The following is a 24,632-nucleotide window of genomic DNA, read 5'->3' on the forward strand; positions in this document are numbered from 1 at the left end:
GCTATGCCCACTAGTTTTAGTTTCACATGCCAGTGGAAACAACCTAAAGAGAAAATGCTGGAAAATCTCAGCAGGTCTGGCAGCATCTGTAAGGAGAGAAAAGAGCTGATGTTTCGAGTCCAGATGACCCTTTGTCAAAGTTAAAAAGCATAGAAAGTGGGAGATATTTACATTGCAGGGTGAGGGAATGAAAGATGAATCATAGCCACAGAAACCAGGGGAAAAGAATGCTAATGGCTGTTCGCAGAGAGAATAAAGGGTGTGACTGGCCAACCGGCAAAGAAGCTAAAACAAGAGGGTAAACTGTGACAGATGAAGATGTTGGGGGAGGGGGGAGAAATGGATGGGACAGAGGTAAAATTTAGAAAAGGGGAAGCAAAGGGGGAGAAAAGATAAGGGAAGGGGGATAAAGTAGGGGGAAAGAGTGGGGGAAGAAAAATGAAGAAAGACAATAAAGAAATAAAAGGTAGAGAACAGCAAAAAAAAAGATTTAATAAAATAGAATGAAAACAAAGGGGTCGAGATGGGGAGAGCTAATCATCGGAAGTTGGACAATTCGATGTTGAGAACGAAAGGCTGTAAAGTGCCAAGCCGGAAGATGAGATGCAGTTCCTCCAGTTTGCATTGAGCTTCACTGGAACATTGCCACAAAACAAGAACAGACATGTGGACATGGGAGCGGGATTGTGTGTTAAAATGGCAAGCAACCGGAAGGTCAGGGTCCTGATTGCGCACAGACCGAAGGTGCTCAGCAAAGCAATCACCCAGCCTACACTTAGTCTGTCCGATATAGAGGAGACCACATTGGGAGCAGCGAATGCAATAGACCAAATTGAAAAAGGTGCAAGTGAAACACTGCTTAACCTGGAATGAGTCTTTTTGACCTTGGATGGTGAGCATAGAAGAGGTAAAGGGACAGGTGTTACACCTTCTGCGAATGCGTGGGAAAGTGTCATGAGTGACGGGAGAGGTGGAGGAGTGGGCAAGGTTATCCCGGAGGAAACGGTCTCTGTGGACGTTAAACTAACTGGCCTATAGTTATCCGCCTTTAGTCTACCTCCTTTGTCAAACAGTGGCATCACATTTGCTGTTTTATGTAGAAGGAAGTAGAGTTGTAAATAGGAAAATGCGGATGCTGAAGGACACAAGGCAATGGTTAGAGATGCTCTCTTCACTGATTGAGGCAATGGGAGTATAGAGGTCATTGGAGTTGGCAACAAAACTGTGTTGCATATTTATGGCATCAAGTAATGATTTTTTAAAATAACTTTAGGTCAAATTCTAACAATCATTTTTACTATTTGTTCCCAACAGCTTGGCCAGTGAAACAAGTTTCAAACACCAAGCCACTGAAGGTGCGGCCGACATTTACCCGATATTCAGTGCTTAATGGCCAAGGGTTCCTAATGGATCCAGGCTCCCAGTACACAACATCATCATACCCTGGCCTAGTAGAAAGTGACGAACTGTGATCTCATTGTACTTCAACTCAATTGACAATGTTATTTTTTCAGCTTATGGAATGTAGTATGTTTTACCTGCACCTTACTGTACACAAAGTTAATACATTCTGTGTATGAATTTACATTTAGTTGTAAAAATGCAAAAATGCTACAGTACACATACTAGGTGTTGCACGTTGAGGTTTATTAGTTCATGTACATACACTTCTGATATGCATCTTAGCACCACGGCAATAAATTGACTACATGGTACGTAATCAGCTTAGATGGATGAGAAAATAATTATATGAAAGTAACTAAGCAGAATAGTACATGGTAAACTTGATTTTATGATGTTCTGCCTCGTAAGTGTGGCCGTGGTAATGGATTTGAGTAAAAAGTAAAACCTTTTATTGTTTCTAAGTTCTTTTAAATAGCAAGATGCACATGGAGTTCCAAGCACAAAACATTTTGCATTTAAACTACTGTGGCAGATTTGGCTTGTACATGTGAGTTTGCAGCAAATAACTTTTGCAGATTGGGTGGGTGTTTAACTTGGGGAAGTGTGAAGCAGTAAATTGTCACTAGTGGACGAAGCTACGTTGTTGGAACATTACCACGTGTGCCTATGATCAGCGCTGTCAGACACAAAAACCCAATCTTATGTGCAGTAATGACATTTCTTTACAGTTTGACGTCTATAACAAGGATAAGAGCTCCCTTTACCTGAGTAAACACGTATTTCTATCAATTCAGGCACTCTGACTGGAAAGGGAGCTGACACCAATTCTCAGTACAGTAAAATTGATACATTGCATGTTATTATAGGGACTTTATATGAAAGTAACTTTTGTATAAGAATGTCAAGTTATCTATTAATTTGCTAGTCTTCTGTCCTAGCATAGAGCCTGTGTGTTCATAAACAATACTAATTTTATTGGTGAGCATCATCTAATTTTCCCTAGACACTAACATTTCTTTCAACTGTAAAGGAGAAAATGATCCATTTAACACCATTATCTTTTAGTTAACATGAAACTTCAATTAGTGAAGTGATTGCTGGTAATCTGTTAACAGTCTAAAATAAGCAGGTGAAAATACAAAATAGTAAAGTGGTATACAATTCTGCAACAAAGAAAAGCCTTTTTTGTTTTGCTGCTATCCTTGAAGAAGTTACAAACCACACATGGTCTACAGTAATAGTAACAGTAATTGCTCTTAACCCATTCTTATTCCTGATTTTCTGTGCTGTAACTCAACATCACAATCACAGAACAATGGCCAACAAGAACAAATATCTTCAGAACTTGATGTCAATTAAAGAGATGGAATGTTTTCTTTTTGCAAATTTTTGAACTTCATTGATAAATAAAATGATCCAATATTCAAAATTTACTTCAGAAACTGTTTCAAATTAATTAAAGCAACCACATGTAAGACGGCACCATGCAAACTGTATAGCAGTGGAACTAGAGATGTTCCATTTCAAAATAGTCATAGAATCCCTACAGTGCAGAAGGAGACCATTTGGCCCATCAAGTCTGCACCAACCACAATACCATCCAGGCCCTATCCCTATAACTCCACACATTTACCCTAGCTCGTCCCCCTGCACTAAGGGGCAATTTAGCATGGCCAATCCACCTAGCCCGCACATCTTTGGACTGTGGGAGGAAACCGGAGCACCCGGAGGAAACCCGCGCAGACACAGGGAGAAGGTGCAAACTCCACACAGACAGTGACCCAAGCCGGGAATTAAACCCGGGTCCCTGGCGCTGTGAAGCAGCCGTGCTAACCACTGGGCCACCCTGCTGACAGGAGGTCATTTTCATGTTTTTGGCATGACACTCAACTGCTCTTGGTGAAACACTGGGAAGAATTAGAGTCTATTGGCTTATAAAACATAGTCACTTTTTACTACTTAGGCCATTTATAACTAGCAGTTATGTCTACACCACTTTCTCAACTGTTAATTTGATTTGATTTTTGATTTGATTTGATTTGATATTGTCACATGTATTAGTATACAGTGAAAAATATTCTTTCTTGCGCGCTATGCAGACAAGGCATACTGTTCATAAAGAGCCATGCCTCCACTACCATCCTCATCAAGCAGGCCACTGGCATGTTGAAGAAAGGATTCCACTGATCGGGCATACGGGAGGGGTGCTGCATTGCAACTTCCCATATCATTGTTGTGCGCTGTTAACTGCATAACTACACTACCGCTTGAAGTCACCAAAGGTGGAGGATCTTCAGTATGGCAAAAAAGATCATCCTGATGACATTGGGGATACTAAAGATGGACTGAATGGTCTCCTTCTCTGATGTATTGACTCTATGGGAGGGATTTTCTGGCCACGCTCGCCAAGACCGGAAAATCCCACCCGAGGTCCACGGACCTGCGCTGTGGCGGGCGGGACGGGAAAATTTCGCCCAAAGCTCCATGTCTTACCTGCAGCCAGAGCTCTTTGACAGCAGTGCAAAATAACACTTCTGCTGGATAATCCCTGCTCCTTCGCATTAAACAATAGCATCTAGCATGTCTCCCAGCTCTGTATCCTTTAATGAATTGCATCTGTCTAAGGGACAACATTGATATTAAGGGTAGCACAGTGGTTAGCACAGCTATCTCAGGTTCGATTCCCAGCTTGGGTCACTGTCTGTGCGGAGTTTGCATGTTCTCCCTGTGTCTGCGTGGGTTTCCTCCAGGTGCTCCAGTTTTCTCCCATAGTCCAAAGATGTGTGGGTTAGGTGGATTGGCCATGCTAAATTGCCCCTTAGTGTTAGGGTAAATGCATGAGGTTATGGGGATAAGGCCTGGGTGGGATTGTGGTCAATGGAGACTCAATGGAGACTCAATGGGCCGAATGGCCTCCTTCTGCACTGTAGGGATTCTATGATTCTATTCTATGATATTAATACCAACTAATATTGCAGTTTTACCAGCTATTCCATAGGACCATAGGAAAGTGACAGTGCAGAAAGAGGCCATTCATAAACTGAACTTCTGCCCTGAGAGATCCGTTCCTGGTGACGTCACAGCTATTGAAGGGATTGTTAACCTGGACATGGAACTACAGCTGCTTCCCCAGTCAGACAAATAAGAACGGTGGGAACAGGCGCTCTTAGAGATGGGGCAGCTCTGTGGTGAAAGCTCATCGCAGAGTCAAATATGACACCAGGGAGTTTGATGTGGAGATGCCGGCGTTGGATTGGAGTGGGCACAGTAAGAAGTCTCACAGCACCAGGTTAAAGTCCAACAGGTTTATTTGGGATCACGAGCTTTCAGAGCACTGCTCCTTCATCAGGTGATCTGATGAAGGTCTCCAAAAGCTCGAGATTCCTAATAAACCTGTTGGACTTTAACCTGGTGTTGTGAGACCTCTTACCACAGAGTTTGGTTTGGGTTCAGACTGGACATGGGCGAAACGGTCCGAGACCGTGCGGGGATTGCGGAGGTATTGCTGAGTGTAGTCAGTGTATAATATACAGTGTACAATTGTACAGTGTACAATATGAAGCTGACGCTCTAAGAATGGGGATGAAAAATAGGAGGGACACCAAGGATAAATCACCGGAGGATGTGGGAGTGGGAAACTATTACAGGTGATTTAGAAGGGTTAGGACTTAAATTGAGATGAACATGATTTAATGAAATTTATTACTACAATAAAACCATAAACGTTCCTTTCCTTAGTAATTCGATTCGATGGATAATTCCGAGATACCTCGCCTGTGAATATGAATGTTTAGAATGTGTTTTACAGGAGCAGGCTATTTGCAACACCAGGCTGTCTGTGGCTGTTGTCTGAATGCTTGCCCAGCCCACACACACGGAAAATTCCAGGTGGAACCCAGACTCGGAACTCTGGTTTTCAAACCAGCAACAGCTGGATAATCGTTAACCGCATCTGTGAGTTTACTGAGCGCAAGAGGCGAGCTGCTTCCAGAGGCGGGAGGGAGTCATTCACATTGACCTGAAGCTGCGAGTTATGGCAAAACGCCTGTTGGAGTTACTGGTCTCTCATCTCCCAAAGAGGGAGAGGGGAAGAAGAGGTAAGGTCTATATTACACAGGAGAAGCTCCTAATCTTTCAACTGGCCTGTTAAAGGTCTGCTTAGTAGAAGTTTAAACCAAGAAAGTCGTTATTTTTCATGTTTAATCGCCACCGCGAGCCAACAATTTCTTCTTACTTGTCTTGCTGTCTGGTCATAGACGCCTTGAGATGTTTTCCACCTTAAGATGTTATCTGCAGGAGCACTGTTTCCGAGAAAAATCACTCACCTTCTCATGTTTTTTGTCACTCTATCATAAACCCTATCAACACACATCTTTGGTTCATTTGAATAATGCCATTATGGTAAAAGTGACTTATTTGTTAACCAAACCATTTCCCATAAACACAGCATCCCCTTTTTAAGTGGCCTCTTTGACTGAATTTCTCTTGTACAAGGAGGTGAAGGGATGTTGGGAAATGGTCACCATTCTGTGCATTAGGAACATTCAGTTCAGATATATGGTGGCAAAGTGCCTTTTAAATTAGAGAAATGCCTCATGGCAATTAACTGGGGGGGAAATGGGTGACAAGCCAAAGGGGATGTTCGGAGTGATCCAAAGATTGTCCAACCAAAAGGGAACATTGGCAGCAAGAAACCCCAGAATGTGGGGCATCAGAGATTGTAATAGAATATAGGGTTCAGGGGTGTTGTGGGGCTAGAAGAGTTTACAAAAGGGAAAGGTGAGATCATGAATGGGTTTAAACAGAAAGCTGAGAATTTTTTTTTGTTTGGCGAGATTGGCAGCTAATCTGGATAAACAAGGAGAGGGTCAGGTGACAATTTAGTGTTTGATAGGATATGGGCAACAGCATCATTCCAGAGCTCAAGTTTACAGAGAACAAAGCTAACATAGAAACACAGAAGATAGGAGCAAGGAGGCCATTCGGCCCTTTGAGCCTGTTCCACCGCTGATCGTCCAACTCAATAGCCTAACCCTGCTTTCTCCCCTTTGATCCCATTCGACCCAGGTGTTATATCTAGCCGCCTTAAAGCAATTGGAGGCTAGCCATGTTAGTAGTGGAATAGTTGAAGCTGCAGGTGAAAAAGGGTTTGGAAGAAGATTTCAGCAGTGGATGGGCTGAGTTAATGATAGAGGTGGGTGATGTTCAGCACTGGAGAAGTAGGCAATCTGTGATGAAAAGGAGTTGGGATTGGACATTTAGTTGGAGGTTCAAACGGGAGCTTGAAGTTGCAAGTCTGGTCCAACACAAAAGGGTGAGTAGGGATTGGAATGGAACAAATAGAAAGAGCTTCTGAAAGGAATTGGATTGAGACATTAACTCTTTTTCTCTCCACACAGACACTGCTTGATTTGCTAAACTGGGGTGGTACAGTGGTTAGCACTGCCGCCTCACAGCACCAGGGACCCGGGTTTGATTCCTAGTTTGGGTCGCTGTCCGTGTGCAGTTTGCACGTTTTCCCCGTGTCTGCGTGGGTTTCCTCCGGGTGCTCCAGTTTCCTCCTCCAGTCTGAAAGACATGCTGGTTGGGTGGATTGACCCGAACAGGCGTGTGGTGACTAGGGGAATTTCATAGTAATTTCATTGCAGCGTTATTGTAAGCCTTACCTGTGACTAATAAATGAACTTTACTTTAAATATTTTCAGCATTTTCTGTTATTTGTATATCACGCGTCTCCCTCATCTCCCCCTTTTTGCGTATGCCTTTTTTTCATCAATTTATCTCATTTCCTGCTGCAGGTATCCTAATTATTAGACTCAACAATTTCACAAATGCCACATTTAAAGCACTCTCTTTAAGCAGAGAGTGGTTAGGATCTGGAATAAAATGTCTGAGCCTGATGCAGGCAGATTCAATCAAGGCTTTCTAAAGGAACTAGATCACAAACTGAAAGATCAAGGAGTGGAACTGGGTGAATGCTCTTGCAGATAACCAGTAGAGACACAATGGGCCGAATGGCTTCCACCTGTGCTGTAACCATTCGATGATTAATGAAACTACTCCTTAATTTCCTATTGGATTTATTAGTAACAATTAGTGCTTGTAGACCCTAGTTTTGGATTTGACCACAAGTGGATATATTCTACATTCATCCAGTGCAACCATTCATCATTGTAAAGACCTGTATCAGATCATCTCCAAGTTTTCTGTTTTCGAAAGATAAATGTCTTCTTTCTCTAAAGCTGTAATCTCTTAATTCCGGTGCCAGCCTTAAATCTTATTTACTTTCACTGATACTTCTGTCCTTATCAGAAGGAAACTCAAACCATGCACTGTACACAAACTACAGCCTGACTAGATTCACAAGTTTAACATATGGGTGGCACAGTGGTTAGCACTGCTGCCTCACAGCGCCAGGGACCCGGGTTCGATTCCCGGCTTGGATCACTGTCTGTGTGGAGTTTGCACATTCTCCTCATGTCTGCATGAGTTTCCTCCGGATTCCTCCCACAGTCCAAAGATGTGCGAGCTAGGTTGATTGGCCATGGTAAACTGCCCCTTAGTATCAGGAGGACTAGCAGGGTAAATACGTGGGGCTACAGGGATAGGGGCTGGGTGAGATTGTGTTCGGCGTGCACTTGATGGGCCGAATGGCCTCCTTCTGCACAGTAGGGATTCTATGCTAACTACAGTTGTTTTGAATTTTTTACCCCTGGAAATAAATCCCAGTGCCTTATAAGCCTGGAAATGTTTTACTGAATTGTGAAGATGCTTTTAATGATTTAGAACAAAGAAAATTACAGCACAGGAACAGGCCCTTCAGCCCTCCAAGCCTGCACCGACTATGCTGCCCGACTGAACTAAAACCTTCTACTCTCCCGGGGACCATTTCCCTCCAATTCCATCCTATTCATGTATTTGTCAAGATGCCCCTTTGTTCACCTGTACCCATAGATTCCATTGCTCTTCCATCCCATCCAGGTTATTTTTTTTTAATTAGAAGATTTTTTTTCCATATAGGACCTTTAGAACAAACAGAGGAAAGAGAGTTTTGTCCAATCAGGCAAATTGGATTCAACCATGTGTCCCAAAAGTGGAACAAGGTTCTGGACCAGACATGAAGGATTCATCGCTGTTCAGTTGCTTCTTTCATAATATGCTCAACATTCAAATTCAATAAAATGCTTTAATAACATTTAATAACTTTCTTTCTTGTCTCCCATCAGATATAGGTGGGGCTAATTTCTTTCCCAAAAAGGATATGAGCCCAAAATCTACCGTGCAGGAGTTTTTACTTTATTTAGTTTTTCTTTTGGATCTATCCATATGTAAGTATCAAAACACATTACTGTCCATATTTTCTAATGCAATATATATGCTTATGGTTATCCTGGTTCGGGACTCCGTGTCTGCGTGGGTTTCCACTGGGTGCTCCCATTTCCTCTCTCAGTCCAAAGATGTGCAGGTTAGGTGTATTGGCCGTGGTCCTTAGTGTCATAAGATGTATAGGTTAGATGGATTAGCCATGTGTGGGGTTGCTGGGATATGGCGAGGGGTTAGGGCCTGTGTAAGATTCTCTGTCAGAGAGTTAGTGCAGACACAATGGGCCGAATGGCCACTTCTGCACTTTAAGGATTCTATGATAGGTTGTTTAGGATTTTAAACAGTTTGATGGTTTGTATAACCAGGTAAGATGTCTGCAGGTATATATATATATATTGTGATGCTCGATGCCTATAATGTAGCTGTGATTGGATACTAGTGCCCTGCATCATTGAGTACTGAGATCTCTCAATACCCACAGCACGTATTATGGTCAAGACTGTAACAAGTCACCAGCTTGACTCTCGGTGGTGGATGGGATAGTCAGGAGGGCAGTGAAAGAGAAAAAGAAAACAGCCTCCTTTGTAAGGTGTGCCGAAGGGTCCCATAATTAGTGCGTGAATCTTAGTCATGGTTTGTGGATCTGGGACAACAAACATTCTGGGTAGCTGTCATTGTAAATAGACGTGATATCCCTTTTGATGCGGAGCAGGCAGGGTTGTGAGGGCTTCTCGCTGTCCCAGTCAGTGCTGAGGGTCGGTCATTGTGCAGTAGACTCAGGACTGTTTTTAAAGAGTGAATACCAAAGGCTACTGTGTTCAGTTGCACCGATTTCACTGTTCTGCTAAAATTATCAAGAACTTCTTACAGCTGAAAAGTTCAACTACGATATGAGTCTGTTTTCCCAGCCAATGGTTACCATGTGCTAACACTCCAAGAGTTACATGTATCACAGACAAGAATGAAGAATGCAAGATTTTGTGTTCAATTAGAATCTGTCCTTACACAACCACCCACGTTTAGACCCTATAGCTAGACTTGTCTCAGCTACATACCGAGACTGATTCACCAACACAGTAGGCTGAGAAATGAACACAATCGTACAGCCGGACCTGGAAACTATTTCTGTGATGGATCTGCCAGTGGCTGAAAAGGAAACTGATGTTTAATTATATGCTGCCACAACTTTACAAACAACAATAAGAGCTGGCCATCAAATTTCACAATGTACAGTTTTATCATGCCACACCAGTCAATTGATCTGCTTTCCTATGGACGATGGCAACAAGATAAGTACAGTACAGCTTGCACGTTTGATTAAGGAGGGGAAATGAAAGTAAGCTAGCAGGGAACATAAAGACTGACTGACAAAGTTTCTATAGATATGTAAAGAGAAAAAGGTTGACAAAAATGAATGTAGGCACCTTACAGTCTGAAATGGGAGAATCCATATCTGGGAATAAAGAAATGGCTGAGGAATTAAATTTGTACTTTGCTTCAGTCTTCACAAAGGAAGACATGAATAATGTGCCAGAAGTGCTGAGAGAAACATGTTCTAGTGAGGAGCTGAAGGAAATCAGCATTAGTAGAGAAATGGTTTTGGAGAAATTGATGCGACTGAAAATGGATAAATCTCCAGGTCCTGATAATCTTCATCCCAGAGTATTTAAGGAAGTGGCCCTGGAAATAGTAGATCCATTAGTGTTATTTTCCAAAATTCTTTGGATTCTGGACTAGTTCCTACAGATTGGAGGGTAGCTAATCCAAGCCCATCTATTTGAAAAGGGAGATAGAGAGAAAACAGGGAACTATAGACCATGAGCTTAACGTTGGTACTGGGGAAGTTGCTGGAGTCGAATATCAAGGATTTTATAACTTGGCATTTGGAAGGCAGTGGTATAATCGGCCAAAGTCAGCATGGATTTACAGAAGGGAAATCATGCTTGACGAATCTATTGGAACATTTTGAGGATGTAACTAGTAGTGTTGGCCGAGAGGAACCAATGGATATGGTTTATTTAGACTTTCAGAAGGCTTTCAACAAGATCTCACATAACAGACTACAATGTAAAGTTAAAGGACATGGGACTGCAGGGAATGTCTTGAAATGGATAGAAAGGTGGTTAGCAGATAGGAAATAGAGTTCACATAAATGGGTCATTTTCTGATTGGCAGGCAGTGTCTAGTGGGGTTAGGTGCCCAACTGTTCACGTTATATACTAATGATTTGGAAGAGGGATCTGAATGTATTATCTCCAAATTTGCAGTTAATACAAAGTTGGGTGTGTGGTGAACCATTGTTGGTTACCACCAGGAGTGCTGAGCCATGGTTTGGCCAGTACTATGAGTCTGTAGATATGTTACTGTTGGGGTTAGGGTTGGGCTGTTCTACCTGCTAATATAGTCCTATGGTACACCCCAGTTGGCTCCGCCTTCTGGGAGAGGTATAAAGGTCACTGCTCTGCCTGGTGACCCTTTAGTCTGGGATTGTATATTGTATATAGTAGCTCCGTTATTGTTGGCAATAAAAGCCTTTATTTCCCGGGTACATCCTGCCTCCCGTGTGATTTATCGCGCATCAGGGTGGGAGGGTGAGCTGTGAGGAGGATGCAGAGATGCTTCAGCATGATTTGGACAGGCTGAGTGAGTGGGAATCTGCATGGCAGATGCAGTATCATGTGGATAAATGTGAGGTTATCCACTTTGGTAGCAATAATAGGAAGTCAGCTTATTACTTGAATGGGTGTAAATTGAGAGAGGTAGACACTCAACGAGACCTTGGAATCGTCGTGCATCAGTCACTGAAAGTAAGGACGCAGGTACAGCAAGCAATAAGGAAGGCAAATGGTATGTTGCTCTTCATAGCGAAAGGATTTGAGCATAGGGATAGAGATATTTTGCTGCAATTGTATAGGGCATTGGTGAGGCCACACCTGGAGTATTGTGTGCAGTTTTGGTGTCCTTATCTGAGGAAGGATGTCCTTGCTATAGAGGGAGTACAGCGAAGGTTTACCAGGCTGATTCCTGGGCTGGCAGATCTAAATCAGTTAAGATTATATTCACTGGAGTTTAGAAGAGTGAGAGGGGATCTCATAGAAACTTATAAAATTCTAACAGGGTTAGACAGGGTAGATTCAGAAAGAATGTTCCCAATGATGGAGGAGTCCAGAACTAGGGGTCATAGTTTAAGGATAAGGGGTAAACCTTTTAGGACTGAGGTGAGGAGAAATTCCTTCAGAGGACGTGGGAATTTACTAGCACAGAAAGTAGTTGAAGCCAAAATATTGTGCGATTTCAAGAAGAAATTAGATATAGTTCTTGGGGCTGAAGGGATATGGGAGGAAGGGGGGAATCAGGATATTGAATTCGATGATCAAGATGAATGGCAGAGCAGGCTCGAAAGGCCGAACGGCCTACTCCTGCTTCTAGTTTCTATGTTTACTTGACTGCGTTGCCTTCTGTCCTCTAGACATTTCTCACTTATTCTTTCTGAGGGCCAACGTAAAGCTTCCACTCATTAGTGTGAAGACCTATGGGAACCCAAGCATTGCAAATGATTCTTGATGAAGGAAAATTGATTGAGGTTGGGTTAGATTTGGATGACATGGGTCAAAAGTCTCATCCTATTGAAATTCTGCCCCAAAATGGGTCAGCAGTTCTCCATCACAAAAGACTTTTCAAGACCAATTAAGCATTAGCACTACTTATTACCATAACACTTAAAAATGAATCAAATTTACCTTAAGTAGAAGTACTTATTAGTGCTACTTAAGGTAAATTTGATTAATTTTTAAGTGTTATGGCATTGGTAATGTTTTTAAGGAGCACCATGAAGATTCTTAAAATGTTATTTACTTTCTTCATGCATTTAAGTGACTCTGCAGGAAAATAGGTCTGAAAAATGTCATGATCAAAGATGGAGATTTGCCAGACCATTTCCACAAACCAGGAATTCAATCCTTATTCCATTAACGAGTAAGACAGCAAAAAAATAAATTATTTTAAACTGAAGAAGTAAACTTTACAAATGAAATGCATAAAATTAGGAAATGTACTCTCAGAATTACCATTGTAATGTTTGACGGGGAGATCATGTGAAGTTTCAATTTCAAAGTAATGCAGAGTGCCACAGTAACGTCGTTGCAGTGTTAATGTAAGCCTACTTGTGACATTAATAAATAAACTTTTAATATAAGAGTATTACCATGTAGGTTTTTCAGCATGTGAGTCACAGGTTGGGATAGAAAGCATTGCTAACTTTTACGGCTCAAATTAGAGTGTTGGAATTCATAGTCTGAAACAGTGTGCATGATGTTATTAGTGATGTCAGGTACACCTTCACAGCTTCCTTTCTTTTGCAGTGACGTTTGGAATGGTAAACAGCAACATGTATTACTTCACCAAAGTTATGTCTGACCTCTTCCTAGAAACCAAATCCTTTGCCAATGGCATAAACTACAGGTCAATAAGAAGCATAGAGAATTTTTGGGAGGTATCAAGAAGTCTCTTAAATAAAATATATGCTTTTACCATGATCTTTTAATAGTATGTTAATAAAACAACTGGAACTAGCAGGAACTCTGGATTATTATAATCGAGAAAAGCAGACTTGCTTAAAGAGGGAGGTAAGCCTTACCTACTTATCCTCTTCGTCCCTTGAGGCACATAAGGCTGCAAGTAAGCCTTGGAGGGGTACTTATTAATCAAACTACTCACTGCTTATACAGAAAAAATATCTTGTTTTTGTAAAAGAGTCGTGTTGTTGAAGCTTTTTGTTTTGCATTCAAGGACAAATGCAAGAATACCAAATCTCAAAGGGAAGAACAATGTATGAGAAGAGGGTGCTGATTAGTTAGCAAGTGGACTCTGGTAGAGATGTTACATGGAGAATGCACCAGGGACAGTTAACTGCCAAGTTATTTTAAAAATTCAGACCAGGCAAATCAAGGCATTGCCGTGGACAATGAAACAGGAAATAACTGTCCCCCGAGCTTTTCTTTAGTTAAAAAAGACGCAATGTGTGGGCATGTTCTTTTATTTGAAAAGGACAGGGCCCTTTGTGTGAATATATATGGGTTCTAGCATGCACTAGTGAGCTATATGGCAAGCCCGTTAATCTTAAATTGGTTGTTAGCGTAATCTTCAGCACGAACAAAATTATTTAGTAAGTCTTGCCCAATTGTAGAATCACACCTAACGTTGGACACACTGTTTGGAGTTTTACAAGCATGGTTGATTACGGTCATTAATTTGCCTGTTGCAACAGGCAAAGGGTCATGCTGTTTGACACAATCCACTGGTCTTTTGGACATACAGCCTACATACCTGGCATCACACCAGCACTGAAATTCATATGCCACATTACTCATTTGCATGGTTGGTAGAATGTCTTTTTGATTTGATGGCAGCTTCCTGTTCTTGGAGAATAACACTCGTGCTGCTACCGCATAGTAGCAGTGTGAAACAGCTAGCTTCACCTGTTGCTCAAATGTTTGGGACAGCCACTTATTTACCCTGCTAGACCCCCTGACACTAAGGTGAATTTACTATGGCCAGTCAACCTAACCACACATTTTTGGAGTGCGGGAGGAAGCCGGAGCGCCCACAGGAAACCCACGCAGGTACACAGAGAATATGCAAACTCCACACAGACAGCAACCCGAGGCCGGAATCAAACCCATACCCCAGACGCTGTGAGGCAGCAGTGCTAACCACTGTGCCACCGTGCCACCCTAGTAGAGAACCCATTGGCAGATTTCTCATGTAGCATGTCGGAAAGAAAGGGAACGGCCAGGCTGGAAGGCCCTCCTCCATTTGCTGAGATCTCAGATTGGTTCTGGAAATGAGTGTGAATCTCCTTCATTCTCCTACTCGCTCACCAAGTATTCATAGAATCCGTACAGTGCAGAAGGAGGCCATTCGGCCCAACAAGTCCGTACCGACCACAATCCCACCCAGGCCCTATTCCCGTAACCCCACATATTTATCTTGCTAATCCCCCTGACACTAAGGATCAATTTAGCACGGCCAATCCACCTAACCCGCACATTCTTAGACTGTGGGAGGAAACTGGAACGCCCGGAAGAAACCCGCGCAGACATGGGGAAAATGTGCAAACTCCACACAAACAGTCACCCGAGGCTGGAATCGAACCCAGCTCCCTGGCACTGTGAGGCAGCTGTACTAACCACTGTGCCACCATGCCACCCCTATTCCCTATAAAATCATGTTGCCTATAATGAACAACAACAAAAAAAACTGTACTTGCATATCAACCTAATCCTTAAAAGCTCATAAATCTGTCAAAATGAAATGAAACAAATTGAACAAAGATGATTTCCAGAGATGGTAGTATTTATTTCAATTTTGTGTTCACTCCTAATTTCACCCCCACTCTAATAAGGGAGCACAAGAAAAAGTTTCAGATGATACTTTTGTCACGGGACAAGACTGTATTTATGTGCATATTTCTCCCAGACATAGTGCTGTATTGCGGGGAGTGGGATGGATTATTGTCACCCAACAGCCTCTCTGAAGTCACCACAAAGAGAACAGAAAGAACAGTAAAAACTGGTGAATGAAGAACACTGGTCCAAACTGGTTTTGTACACCTTAAAATGGAACACCAGTGAAAACTGGGAAATAAGAATGCTGGCCTAAACTGTTTGTTCCTAGGAGTGGGTGGCACTGGTTGTTATAGGCTTCTGTGCGGAGTGAGCAATGTTTAGGTGAGCAGGTTTTCAAATAGATGATTTGGGGTTAAAGAAAATGCAGCCTAAACAGACCATATAAAGGAAAGGAATAAAGTTTTGATTTATTTTCAAACAGCATCAGCATTTAAAAAAGAACTTCACCCTGGGAGTTCTATTCGAAGCAAAAGTCATATTAACCTTTTGTGAAGGGCCAATTGAGTTGCATTCGGGTTTGTTGGCTACAAGGCCTTGTTGGTAGTGTAACTGCTCCCTTGTATTATGAGTCATTTTCAAACTCTTCCCCAGTCTTTGTTATAGTAGTTTGCTATCTGCTGCTTAACTTTGCATTGCAACAGGGCTAGTAGAGCCACCATTGTGTGTGAACATTCAGCATGATTGATAGAGTGCTGATGACATGAAGGATGGGAGGAAAGGCAAAGGCCTGTAGCAGTATTTCAGCTAAATCATTCCTGCTCCCTTGTATAATGAGTCATTTTCAAACTCTTCCCAATCTTTCCACCCTCAAATAAACTGCAGCTGCTGAAGGACTGACAAGTATTGCAAAGTTATGATGTGGAGATGCCGGCGTTGGACCGGGGTGGGCACAGTAAAAAGTCTCACAACACCAGGTTAAAGTCCAACAGGTTTATTCGGTAGCATGAGATTTTGGAGCGTTGCTCCTTCATCAGGCAAGTGGAGAGTTGGGTTCACAAACAAGGCATATATAGCCACAGACCCAATTGCAAGATAATGGTTGGAATGCCAGTCTTAACGAGTAATCAAGTCTTTACAGGTACAGACAATGCGAGTATAGAGGGGGGATAATGACAGGTTAAAGAGATGTGAATTGTCTCAAGCCAGGACAGTTAGTAGGATTTTGCAAGCTCAGGCAATATGGTGGTGGGAGTTACAGGTAGTGTGACATGAACCCAAGATCCTGGTTGCAAACCTAACACTTGCTACAGGATCACTCTCTGCACAAACATATTTCAATAGTTTTTGTTTTGATGCCATATTGCGTGCAACATGTATGAGGCTGCTCAGCATACTGTAAATGATGAGTTGTGAGTGTAGTCGGAGGATTTTAAGATTTCAGTACAAGCATAAAGGAGGTGAATTTTTAAAGTTGGATTATAAATGGGGGAGGTGCAGTAGAGACAGAGGACAGAAGGATTGCTAATGGTGGGGCTGAAATAGGATGGCGTAGAGTTGTACAGATAATAAGTGTGATGTCAAGAGAAGCCTTATCTTTGAGTTGTGGCAAGATCATTCCGTTTTTTCCCTGTATTGCAGTCAGGTGCAGGGAATTGTGGGATTTACCTGCTGAGCAATTTCTCTGTCACTGCTGAGAAACCTGTCTGGACGCATCTCCGTTGGAGAGAAGGAGGTTTGCTTGTTGCAGACTTCCTCTACAAGCACATCCACCACTGCACATATTAGAGAATCTGGTCCAGTGGAAGTCATGTTTCCTGTGCTCCAGAAAATCACTTTCCACATTTATCATGAAGAGATGCCCTTCTCCATATATGACTTACAGTTGTCCTTAAGCTGTCCGTTCGCTTACTCACCCTGTCATTGAGAAATTGCCTACAGAGAGCATACTTAGCTCTAGCAGCTCCCTAACTGCATATTAATTGAGCCCAGTGACAAAAATGCCACAGATTCCCTATTGCTTGCATTGGGAAGGTGGATGATGTGGACATGCCACGCACTATCCATTCAGATCCATGTCAGACAGGAAAATCAACCCTAAACTTTCACAACACTTACACAAACTTAGTTTTGCTGCATCATCGTGGTCATTATTGATTTTGATTTGATTTATTATTGTAACATGTATTAGCATACAGTGAAAAGTATTGTTTCTTGCGCGCTATACAGACAAAGCATACCATTCATAGCGAAGGAAATGAGAGAGTGCAGAATGTAGTGTTACAGTCATAGCTAGGGTGTAGAGAGAGATCAACTGAATGCAAGGTGAGTCCATTCAAAAGTCTGACGGCAGCAGGGAAGAAGCTGTTCTTGAGTCGGTTGGTACGTGACCTCAGACTTTTGTATTTTTTTCCCAACGGAAGAACGTGGAAGGGAGAATGTCCGGGGTGCGTGGGGTCCTCAATTATGCTGGTTGCTTTGCCAAGGCAGCGGGAAGTGTAGACAGAGTCAATGGATGGGAGACTGGTTTGCGTGATGAATTGGGTTACGTTCACGATCCTTTGTAGTTTCCTGCAGTCTTGAGCAGAGCAGGAGCCATACCAAGCTGTGATACATCCGGAAAGAATGCTTTCTATGGTGCATCTGTAGAAGTTAGTGAGAGTCATAACTGACATGCCAAATTTCCTTAGTATTCTGAGAAAGTAGAGGCATTGGTGGGCTTCCTTAACTATAGTGTCGGCATGAGGGGACCAGGACAGGTTGTTGGTGATCTGGACACCTAAAAACTTGAAGCTCTTGATCCTTTCTACTTCTTCCCCGTTGATGTAGACAGGGGCATGTTCTCCTCTATGCTTCCTGAAGTCGATGACAATCTCCTTTGTTTTGTTGACATTGAGGGAGAGATTATTGTTGCTGCACCAGTTCACCAGATTCTCTGTCTCATTCCCGTACTCTGTCTCGTCATTGTTTGAGATCCGACCCACTACGGCACTTACTTTAGGAAGAATTGAACCTTTGAGAACCAGTGGTCTCCAAAATGTCTAAACATGGAGCTGGCAAATAATGACTCTGCACTATTTATGATTTCTTTTAAAAGCTATAACTTACTTTGCTACACAGATTATTACGATAGAAAAATCTAAAGTTGTATTTAGAGTGAAAATTATTTTTATGCATTTCAGATTCATTACAAATGCCATCAAATTATTATTTTCAGTTTACAGAGGGACCGCTCCTGGATAGCCTTTACTGGAAAGAATGGTACAATGGCCAGCCTTTGTATCAAGGCGAGAGCTACATATACTATGAGAATATCCTTCTAGGACGCCCTCAGATTCGACAGATTAGAGTGCGCAACAATAGTTGTATCATTCATGAATATTTTCGGAAGATGTTTAAAGATTGTTACGATGCTTATTCTTTTGCAACTGAGGATCAGTCGCCATTCGGCCCACGTACTGGAGCGGAGTAAGTTTTTAAAAATATATACCTTTCTTTAATCCTTCAGATATTATCTTAAATAAATAATGAGTGTGCACTTATATGGTAGCTTTCAATACAGCAACAACGGAGATGTATGTTTGTATAGTGCCTTTAACGTGGTAAAGTATTCCCAGGTGCTAATGTAGTACAACTTTCAATGTACTTCACACCAACACAATGCAAGCACACAAGTACAAACAAAGGAACGCCATGGGTCCTGCAGCCTGAGTGCCGTCCCACCACTCGGTCAAATCAATCCTTATCCCTCTCTCAACTGCAGCAATAGACCTTCAATCCGTTTCACTCAGTACCCTTACCTAACAAGACTCTACATATATCCTCATTATGTGGAAAAAGTGCTTGAAATAGCTTAGCTCTAATTTTAAGACTGAATCCTTTTGTTCTGGATCCTCCCCACCAGAGGAAATAGTTTCTCTTTTTACCAACACCGCCCCCCACCCCCCAACCCCCCCCCCCCCCCCCCCCCCCCCCCCTCAATGGGAATGGAGGCAGGGTAGTGGGGCTGCTAAAATGGCCCACATTTGGCTGGCTCCAAGCCCAGTAAGAAGTTTAACAACACCAGGTTAAAGTCCAACAGGTTTATTTGGTAGCAAAAGCCACACTTTTGCTACCAAATAAACCTGTTGGACTTTAACCTGGTGTTGTTAAACTTCTCACTGTGTTTACCCCAGTCCAACGCCGGCAGCTCCACATCATGGCTCCAAGCCACCAGCCAATTTTACCAGGTACAAGCAGCGGGCTAGGTTATCATACTAGCAGCAGAAGAGTAATTAAGGTTGCTAAACACTCAACTGTCAGGTATTTTCCAAATTTGTTTGTTGATTTTAACCAACATTTCACAAACCGGTGGCTGCTCAGAGTCTCATCTAATAGAACCATTAAACATGAAGCATTCTGCAGTTAGCACTATTGGACCTTGTGATCCTAGCTGCACTGAAGGCTGAGATATTTGCTACTATTACGAGCCAGAATAGCACTGCAACTGGCATGGTCACCTGTTCTGAAATCTGGAAGCCTCAGTGGATTCCGGAGGAATTCTCGCTGGTGATCCCATTGTTCCTATTCTTGAAGAGGCCAGAACCATTCATTCAGAAACTTTATCTGTCTGTCCTCAACTCCATGTAAAATGTGAGTGCTGATAGGCACAGGCATAAATTCATAAAATCTGTCAGACAAGCTATTGATCTGTGTAATAAATATGTTTTGATTTCCCCCCCGACTCCTCTACACTGCATCCCCTTCACTCCCAACTCCTTCAGCTTCCCCCTCACACCCTCGTTCCTCTTTCCCTCCCCCACACCCCATGACCTACATGCACACCCCCCCCCCCCCCCCCCCCCCCCCACCTCTCCCGCACCCCACCCAGCTCCTCTACCTCCCAGGTAGAGGTGGGGTGGTGGCGAAGGGCTGAGGTGGGGGTTGAGGGAGGAAAGAAGTGGGGGGTGGAGAAGAGCCTGGGTGGGGGGGGCAAGAGGAGTGGGGATAGGTAATGGAGTTGAAGAAAGATGTGGAGAGGAGTTGGTGGGGGGTGGAGAAGGTGCAACAAATGTGGAATAATTTCACAAAATGCTGCAAATCAAAACCACAGCAGCTTTTTTCTGGCGGTCGGTTAGGGATAGGAGCATTAGCAAGGTGAATGAACAGGACCTCAGCCAAAGCAGCGAAACCACTGAGCCTACAACATTCTATTGCGAGAGTGCCGACACCACGACAGAAATGGGAAAGATCTTCACCACCCTCAGCATGATTCAGCAACATGAGGCTGAAGGTAAAGACTGACACTGGAGAAAAGTGTAACATATTACCCAGCTGAATGTTACAGAAACCAGACCCATGGGCAGCACCAGTACCCAGGAGGACCTCATAGTTTATGGCGGACAAACCTTCTGCACAGAAGATGTAGCCACTCTCCACTGCACACAGGGCAGCTTCACGTTTCATATAGTTGACCAGAACATAAGGCCACTGACTACCTGCCAAACATGAGAAATAACGCAGCCATCATCAAGCTCAACAAATACTTTATCACACATGGCATCCCAGGGAGACTCATGACAGACAACACTCACCAATTCATCTCCACAGAATTTCAGAACTTTGCATACACTTGGGACTTTGAGCATATTATGAGCAGCCCCCTTATATCCACAGTCCAACAGTCTGGTGGAATGGGTGGTACACCCAGCTCAGCACCTTCTAGAGAAATGAACATGGGATCGCACAGATTACTATGTTGCACTCCTCAACCTGTGAAATCTATCATGTCAGGGCCTGCCCTCACCAGTACAATGACTCTTTTCCAGATGTACCAGGACCACAATTCCTTCTACTAAGGCTGCAGCCCAAACTAGAAACCAAGGTGAACGATACCTTCAGGAAATGCTGATTGAGAAACAAAACGCAATATGATCGAGACGCCCTCTAACACCTGGTCAGATGGTCAGGATCTAGACTGCACATGCCCATGACAAGTTGGCGATGGTACACAGCCAGGCCCAGCAACCAAACAGATACCTGACAGTCTCAGATGGTGCCCACTACGTACGCAACTGCCGTCACCTCCTACTGATACCAGGACCAGCACCAATGGATCTCACAGCACTCCAGTCATCCAGCCTGCAACACAGGCCCACTGCACCAGTGGACATGCAGGCTCCTGCAGAGGCCTAGCCAGGCAGCTCTGCACACAGCGAGCATACTGATAGAATGCTCCAGGTTGTCCACACTGAGGACACCAGCAGACTGAGTGGTCACGTGATGACACGGCTACCAAAAGGATCACATGTCGAGAGTGCGGGAGTTCTCCCAGGCGCGTGGACAGAGTACAAGCATGGATTAGTTGCTCATCTGGTGAATAAAGTATTGTTTGTTACAAATCCTTGTTGTCAGTGTTTTGGGAACCCAACATATTTGCATGTTGTAAAACCCATGTTCTTTTGTCTCACAGGTTCTGACTTCCTAATCATTACAGCATTGTAATAAACTGCAAGTTATTCTCTGGGTTGTCACTGCAATTGTATGGATATTTCTGGAGCTTCAGTGGATCTATTAATTTTATATCTTTGTTTCTCTTTTTAAAATGCCGACAGATGGGAATATCGTCTTCCGAATAATGAGTTTGAGCTTTGGCACTGGGGCAGACTTGGCACCTACGACAATGGTGGTTATATTTTTGAGTTAGTGCGCGATAAAGTTGCCAGTCTTAGGAAAATAAAACGCCTTAAATCAAAACTCTGGCTTGATAGTGGGAGTAGAGCTGTCTTCATAGACTTTACAGTCTACAACGCAAATGTTAACTTGTTTACTGCAATCAGGTTTGTCAAAATATTTTGAATAGTTTCAAGACTATGATTTCTATTATATTTCCACAGTTCAATGTACATTTGTCACATTGAAATCAAATAGTAAATCTGCATTATTAAATTTGTGTCATGTACAATTCATCCGTAGTTATTTTTATACCAATTTCATTGCAGTTGTATGTCTTGTCTCCTTTCCCCCATTTGTGGTTTTGTGGATGTAGCAGCACAACAAAGACCATAGTTTGTGAATCAGAGCAGATCAACTCTGATCTCCGAGGCCTGATATTTGCACTCCCTCTCCGGTGGATTTCTAGATAGGGGCGTGTGAAATTGAAGGAACAGGATTCTCTCTAGATTCCTGCCCACCTCAACCACACAACAATTTTACACTGGGGCAGCCAAGGACTCAATGAAGGCCCCCCAATTATTGGCCATCTAAGGGCTGTTTCTCTCCCAGCCTCCATTTTCTAGGCTGCTGGGAGGATTCAACACATCGAAACATGGGTAAATTGTGTGTGTAACAGGAATAAACCTCAATATTCAGTAGATGGAGTGCACAAGGCTCAGATAAAATGATGTGTGTTGCATTTGTGCTGCAAAAGTAATAATGAATTTAGTTTTCAAAAAAGTCAAGCCTGTTTTCAGTTCTTCCAGAATGATTGAATCTTTGAACTTGCTCACATACCAGGCTACTGGTGGAATTTCCTGCAACTGGTGGAGCCATCCCCTCCTCGGAGTTTTTTACAGTCAAACTCCTACGATATGTTTCGAACTTCGACTACTTTCTGGCTGCCTGTGAAGTTATCTTTTGTTTCTTTATCATCAACTATCTGGTCCAAGAAGCCATAGAGCTGTACACGTACAAGAAGTCTTACTTCAAGAATTTTTGGAATTGTTTGGATTTTTTAATCGTTCTGGTCAGTACTCTCATCATGTGCTTTATTCAATCAGATCCAACTAAGTTAGCTCTTTGTATGTGAGAATATCCGAGAAATGCTTTTTGATGCTGCTGTGTCTCCTTTTATTGTTGAATAATATTGAGCTCACGTGGTATAACCAGTTGTGATTTTTGAATACACTTGGGATGGCACAGTGGTTAGCTTTGTACTGCCTCATAGCGCCAGGGACTCAGGTTCAATTCCGGCATCGGGTGACTGTCTGTGTGAGGTTTGCACATTCTCCCCGTGTCTGCGTGGGTTTCCTCCGGGTGCTCCAGTTTCATCCCACAGTCCAAAGATGTGCGGGTTAGATTGATTGGCCATGCTAAATTGACCCTAGTGTCGGGGGATTAGCAGGGTTATGGGAATAGAGCCTGGGTGAGACTGTGCTCAGTGCAGATTCGATGGGCCGAATGGCCTCCATAGAATCATAGGGATTCTATGATTTCTATGAAACTAAGCAGAATGAAAAAGAGCCCATCCATGTACACCCCTAATTTGCACAGCCTTCATCATTTCAAATACCATCATTAATTCACCCATCAATCACTGTTGGATTCTATGATTCAATGAATCCCTTATCCAATTGACTGTACTCATTTTCTGTCTGCTGGTTCAGAATATGTTGAAAGTCTCCTGAAAGAATTATCGCAATGTAAAAGAGTGAAGATGTTAAAAGTTATTAATGTTCTCATTGCTGAAAATGAGCACTATTGCACTCCCCAGCAAAGCAACCAGCATAATTAAGGACCCCACGCGCTCCAGACATACTCTCTTCCACCTTCTTCCGTCGGGAAAAAGATATAAAAGTCTGAGGTCACGTACTAACTGACTCAAGAACAGCTTCTTCTCTGCTGCCATCAGACTTTTGAATGAACCTTGCATTAAGTTGATCTTTCTCTACACCCTAGCTGTGACTGTAACACTACATTCTGCACTCTCTCCTTTCCTTCTCCCCTCGGTACTCTATGAACAGTATGCTTTGTGTGTATAGTGCGAGAAACAATACTTTTCACTGTATATCAATACATGTGACAATAATAAATCAAATCAAATCCCATCTAAGAAATGCTCCAGGAAGAAATATAGCAGCAAGTTGCTTCTCAGAATGTTTTCTTTTTACATTCCAGAAAGTTATGCCCTTTAGACAAATTATAGTTTTATATTCTTAAAAACTGAGTGTGGAACCAGTTTTAATTTTGATTACATTTTCTCACCCTCAGTTTTCTTTACTAGCTATCTCGTACAACATCTATCGTACAATAAAAGTAGGCTTATTACTTGAGCAACTTCTGGAGAATTCAGATGCCTACCAAAACCTCTACTTCTTGGCTTACTGGCAAAATCGATATAATGTCATCATTGCATTTACTGTTTTCATCGCATGGATAAAGGTAATTTTGCTGTTGTTCTTCTTTCCCAAAAAAGATTTTTACAGTTGCTAACTGATTTTCTTTGACTCTGTTAATAGATAATCTAAAATCTAGAGCATTGCTATCATATTTATCTGCTACCCTAGCCTGTTAACTGTAAGACTCGTTATCTGCTACCCTAGCCTGTTAACTGTAAGACTCGTGTGCTCTCTGTGGAAATTCAGGCAATGCTTAGAAATGCCTCAGTTTAATTAGAGTTCAAGTACCTTGGCTTTACTTTAATAATATTATTATTAGAGAAATAAATTTTCATGACCTCAGGATATCAAGAACAGCAATGCAGTACTTTAGAAGTGTGGTTGTTTATAATAACGGGAAATGTGCGCCTTGTACAAAGTAGAGTTCCATATACATCAACGAGTAATGACCATATAACTTGCTTTG

At 42.6% G+C, this 24,632-nt stretch overlaps 2 protein-coding genes across 19 annotated transcripts in view; both read left to right on the forward strand.

The window, feature by feature from the left end:
• The window catches only part of LOC144505107 (myotilin-like), a 117,035-nt gene extending 114,198 nt beyond the window's left edge, over positions 1 to 2,837 (forward strand). For all 18 annotated transcript variants that reach the window (XM_078230936.1, XM_078230938.1, XM_078230944.1 and 15 more), the window contains one exon: positions 1,315 to 2,837. In XM_078230936.1, coding sequence (XP_078087062.1) covers positions 1,315 to 1,472 — 158 coding nt within the window. In that variant the 3' untranslated portion in view covers positions 1,473 to 2,837. The remainder of the gene's footprint in view (positions 1 to 1,314) is intronic.
• A 2,600-nt stretch (positions 2,838 to 5,437) lies between these two features.
• Positions 5,438 to 24,632, forward strand: part of LOC144505338 (polycystin-2-like protein 1) — a 34,872-nt gene continuing 15,677 nt past the window's right edge. The window contains exons 1-7 of the mRNA XM_078231459.1: positions 5,438 to 5,501; positions 8,631 to 8,732; positions 13,089 to 13,219; positions 18,289 to 18,539; positions 21,665 to 21,889; positions 22,566 to 22,794; positions 24,039 to 24,209. Of these exons, the coding sequence (XP_078087585.1) occupies positions 5,438 to 5,501; positions 8,631 to 8,732; positions 13,089 to 13,219; positions 18,289 to 18,539; positions 21,665 to 21,889; positions 22,566 to 22,794; positions 24,039 to 24,209 (1,173 nt within the window). The remainder of the gene's footprint in view (positions 5,502 to 8,630; positions 8,733 to 13,088; positions 13,220 to 18,288; positions 18,540 to 21,664; positions 21,890 to 22,565; positions 22,795 to 24,038; positions 24,210 to 24,632) is intronic.

This window comes from Mustelus asterias, chromosome 16, assembly GCF_964213995.1.
Source record: "Mustelus asterias chromosome 16, sMusAst1.hap1.1, whole genome shotgun sequence".
NCBI classification, from domain to species: domain Eukaryota; kingdom Metazoa; phylum Chordata; class Chondrichthyes; order Carcharhiniformes; family Triakidae; genus Mustelus; species Mustelus asterias.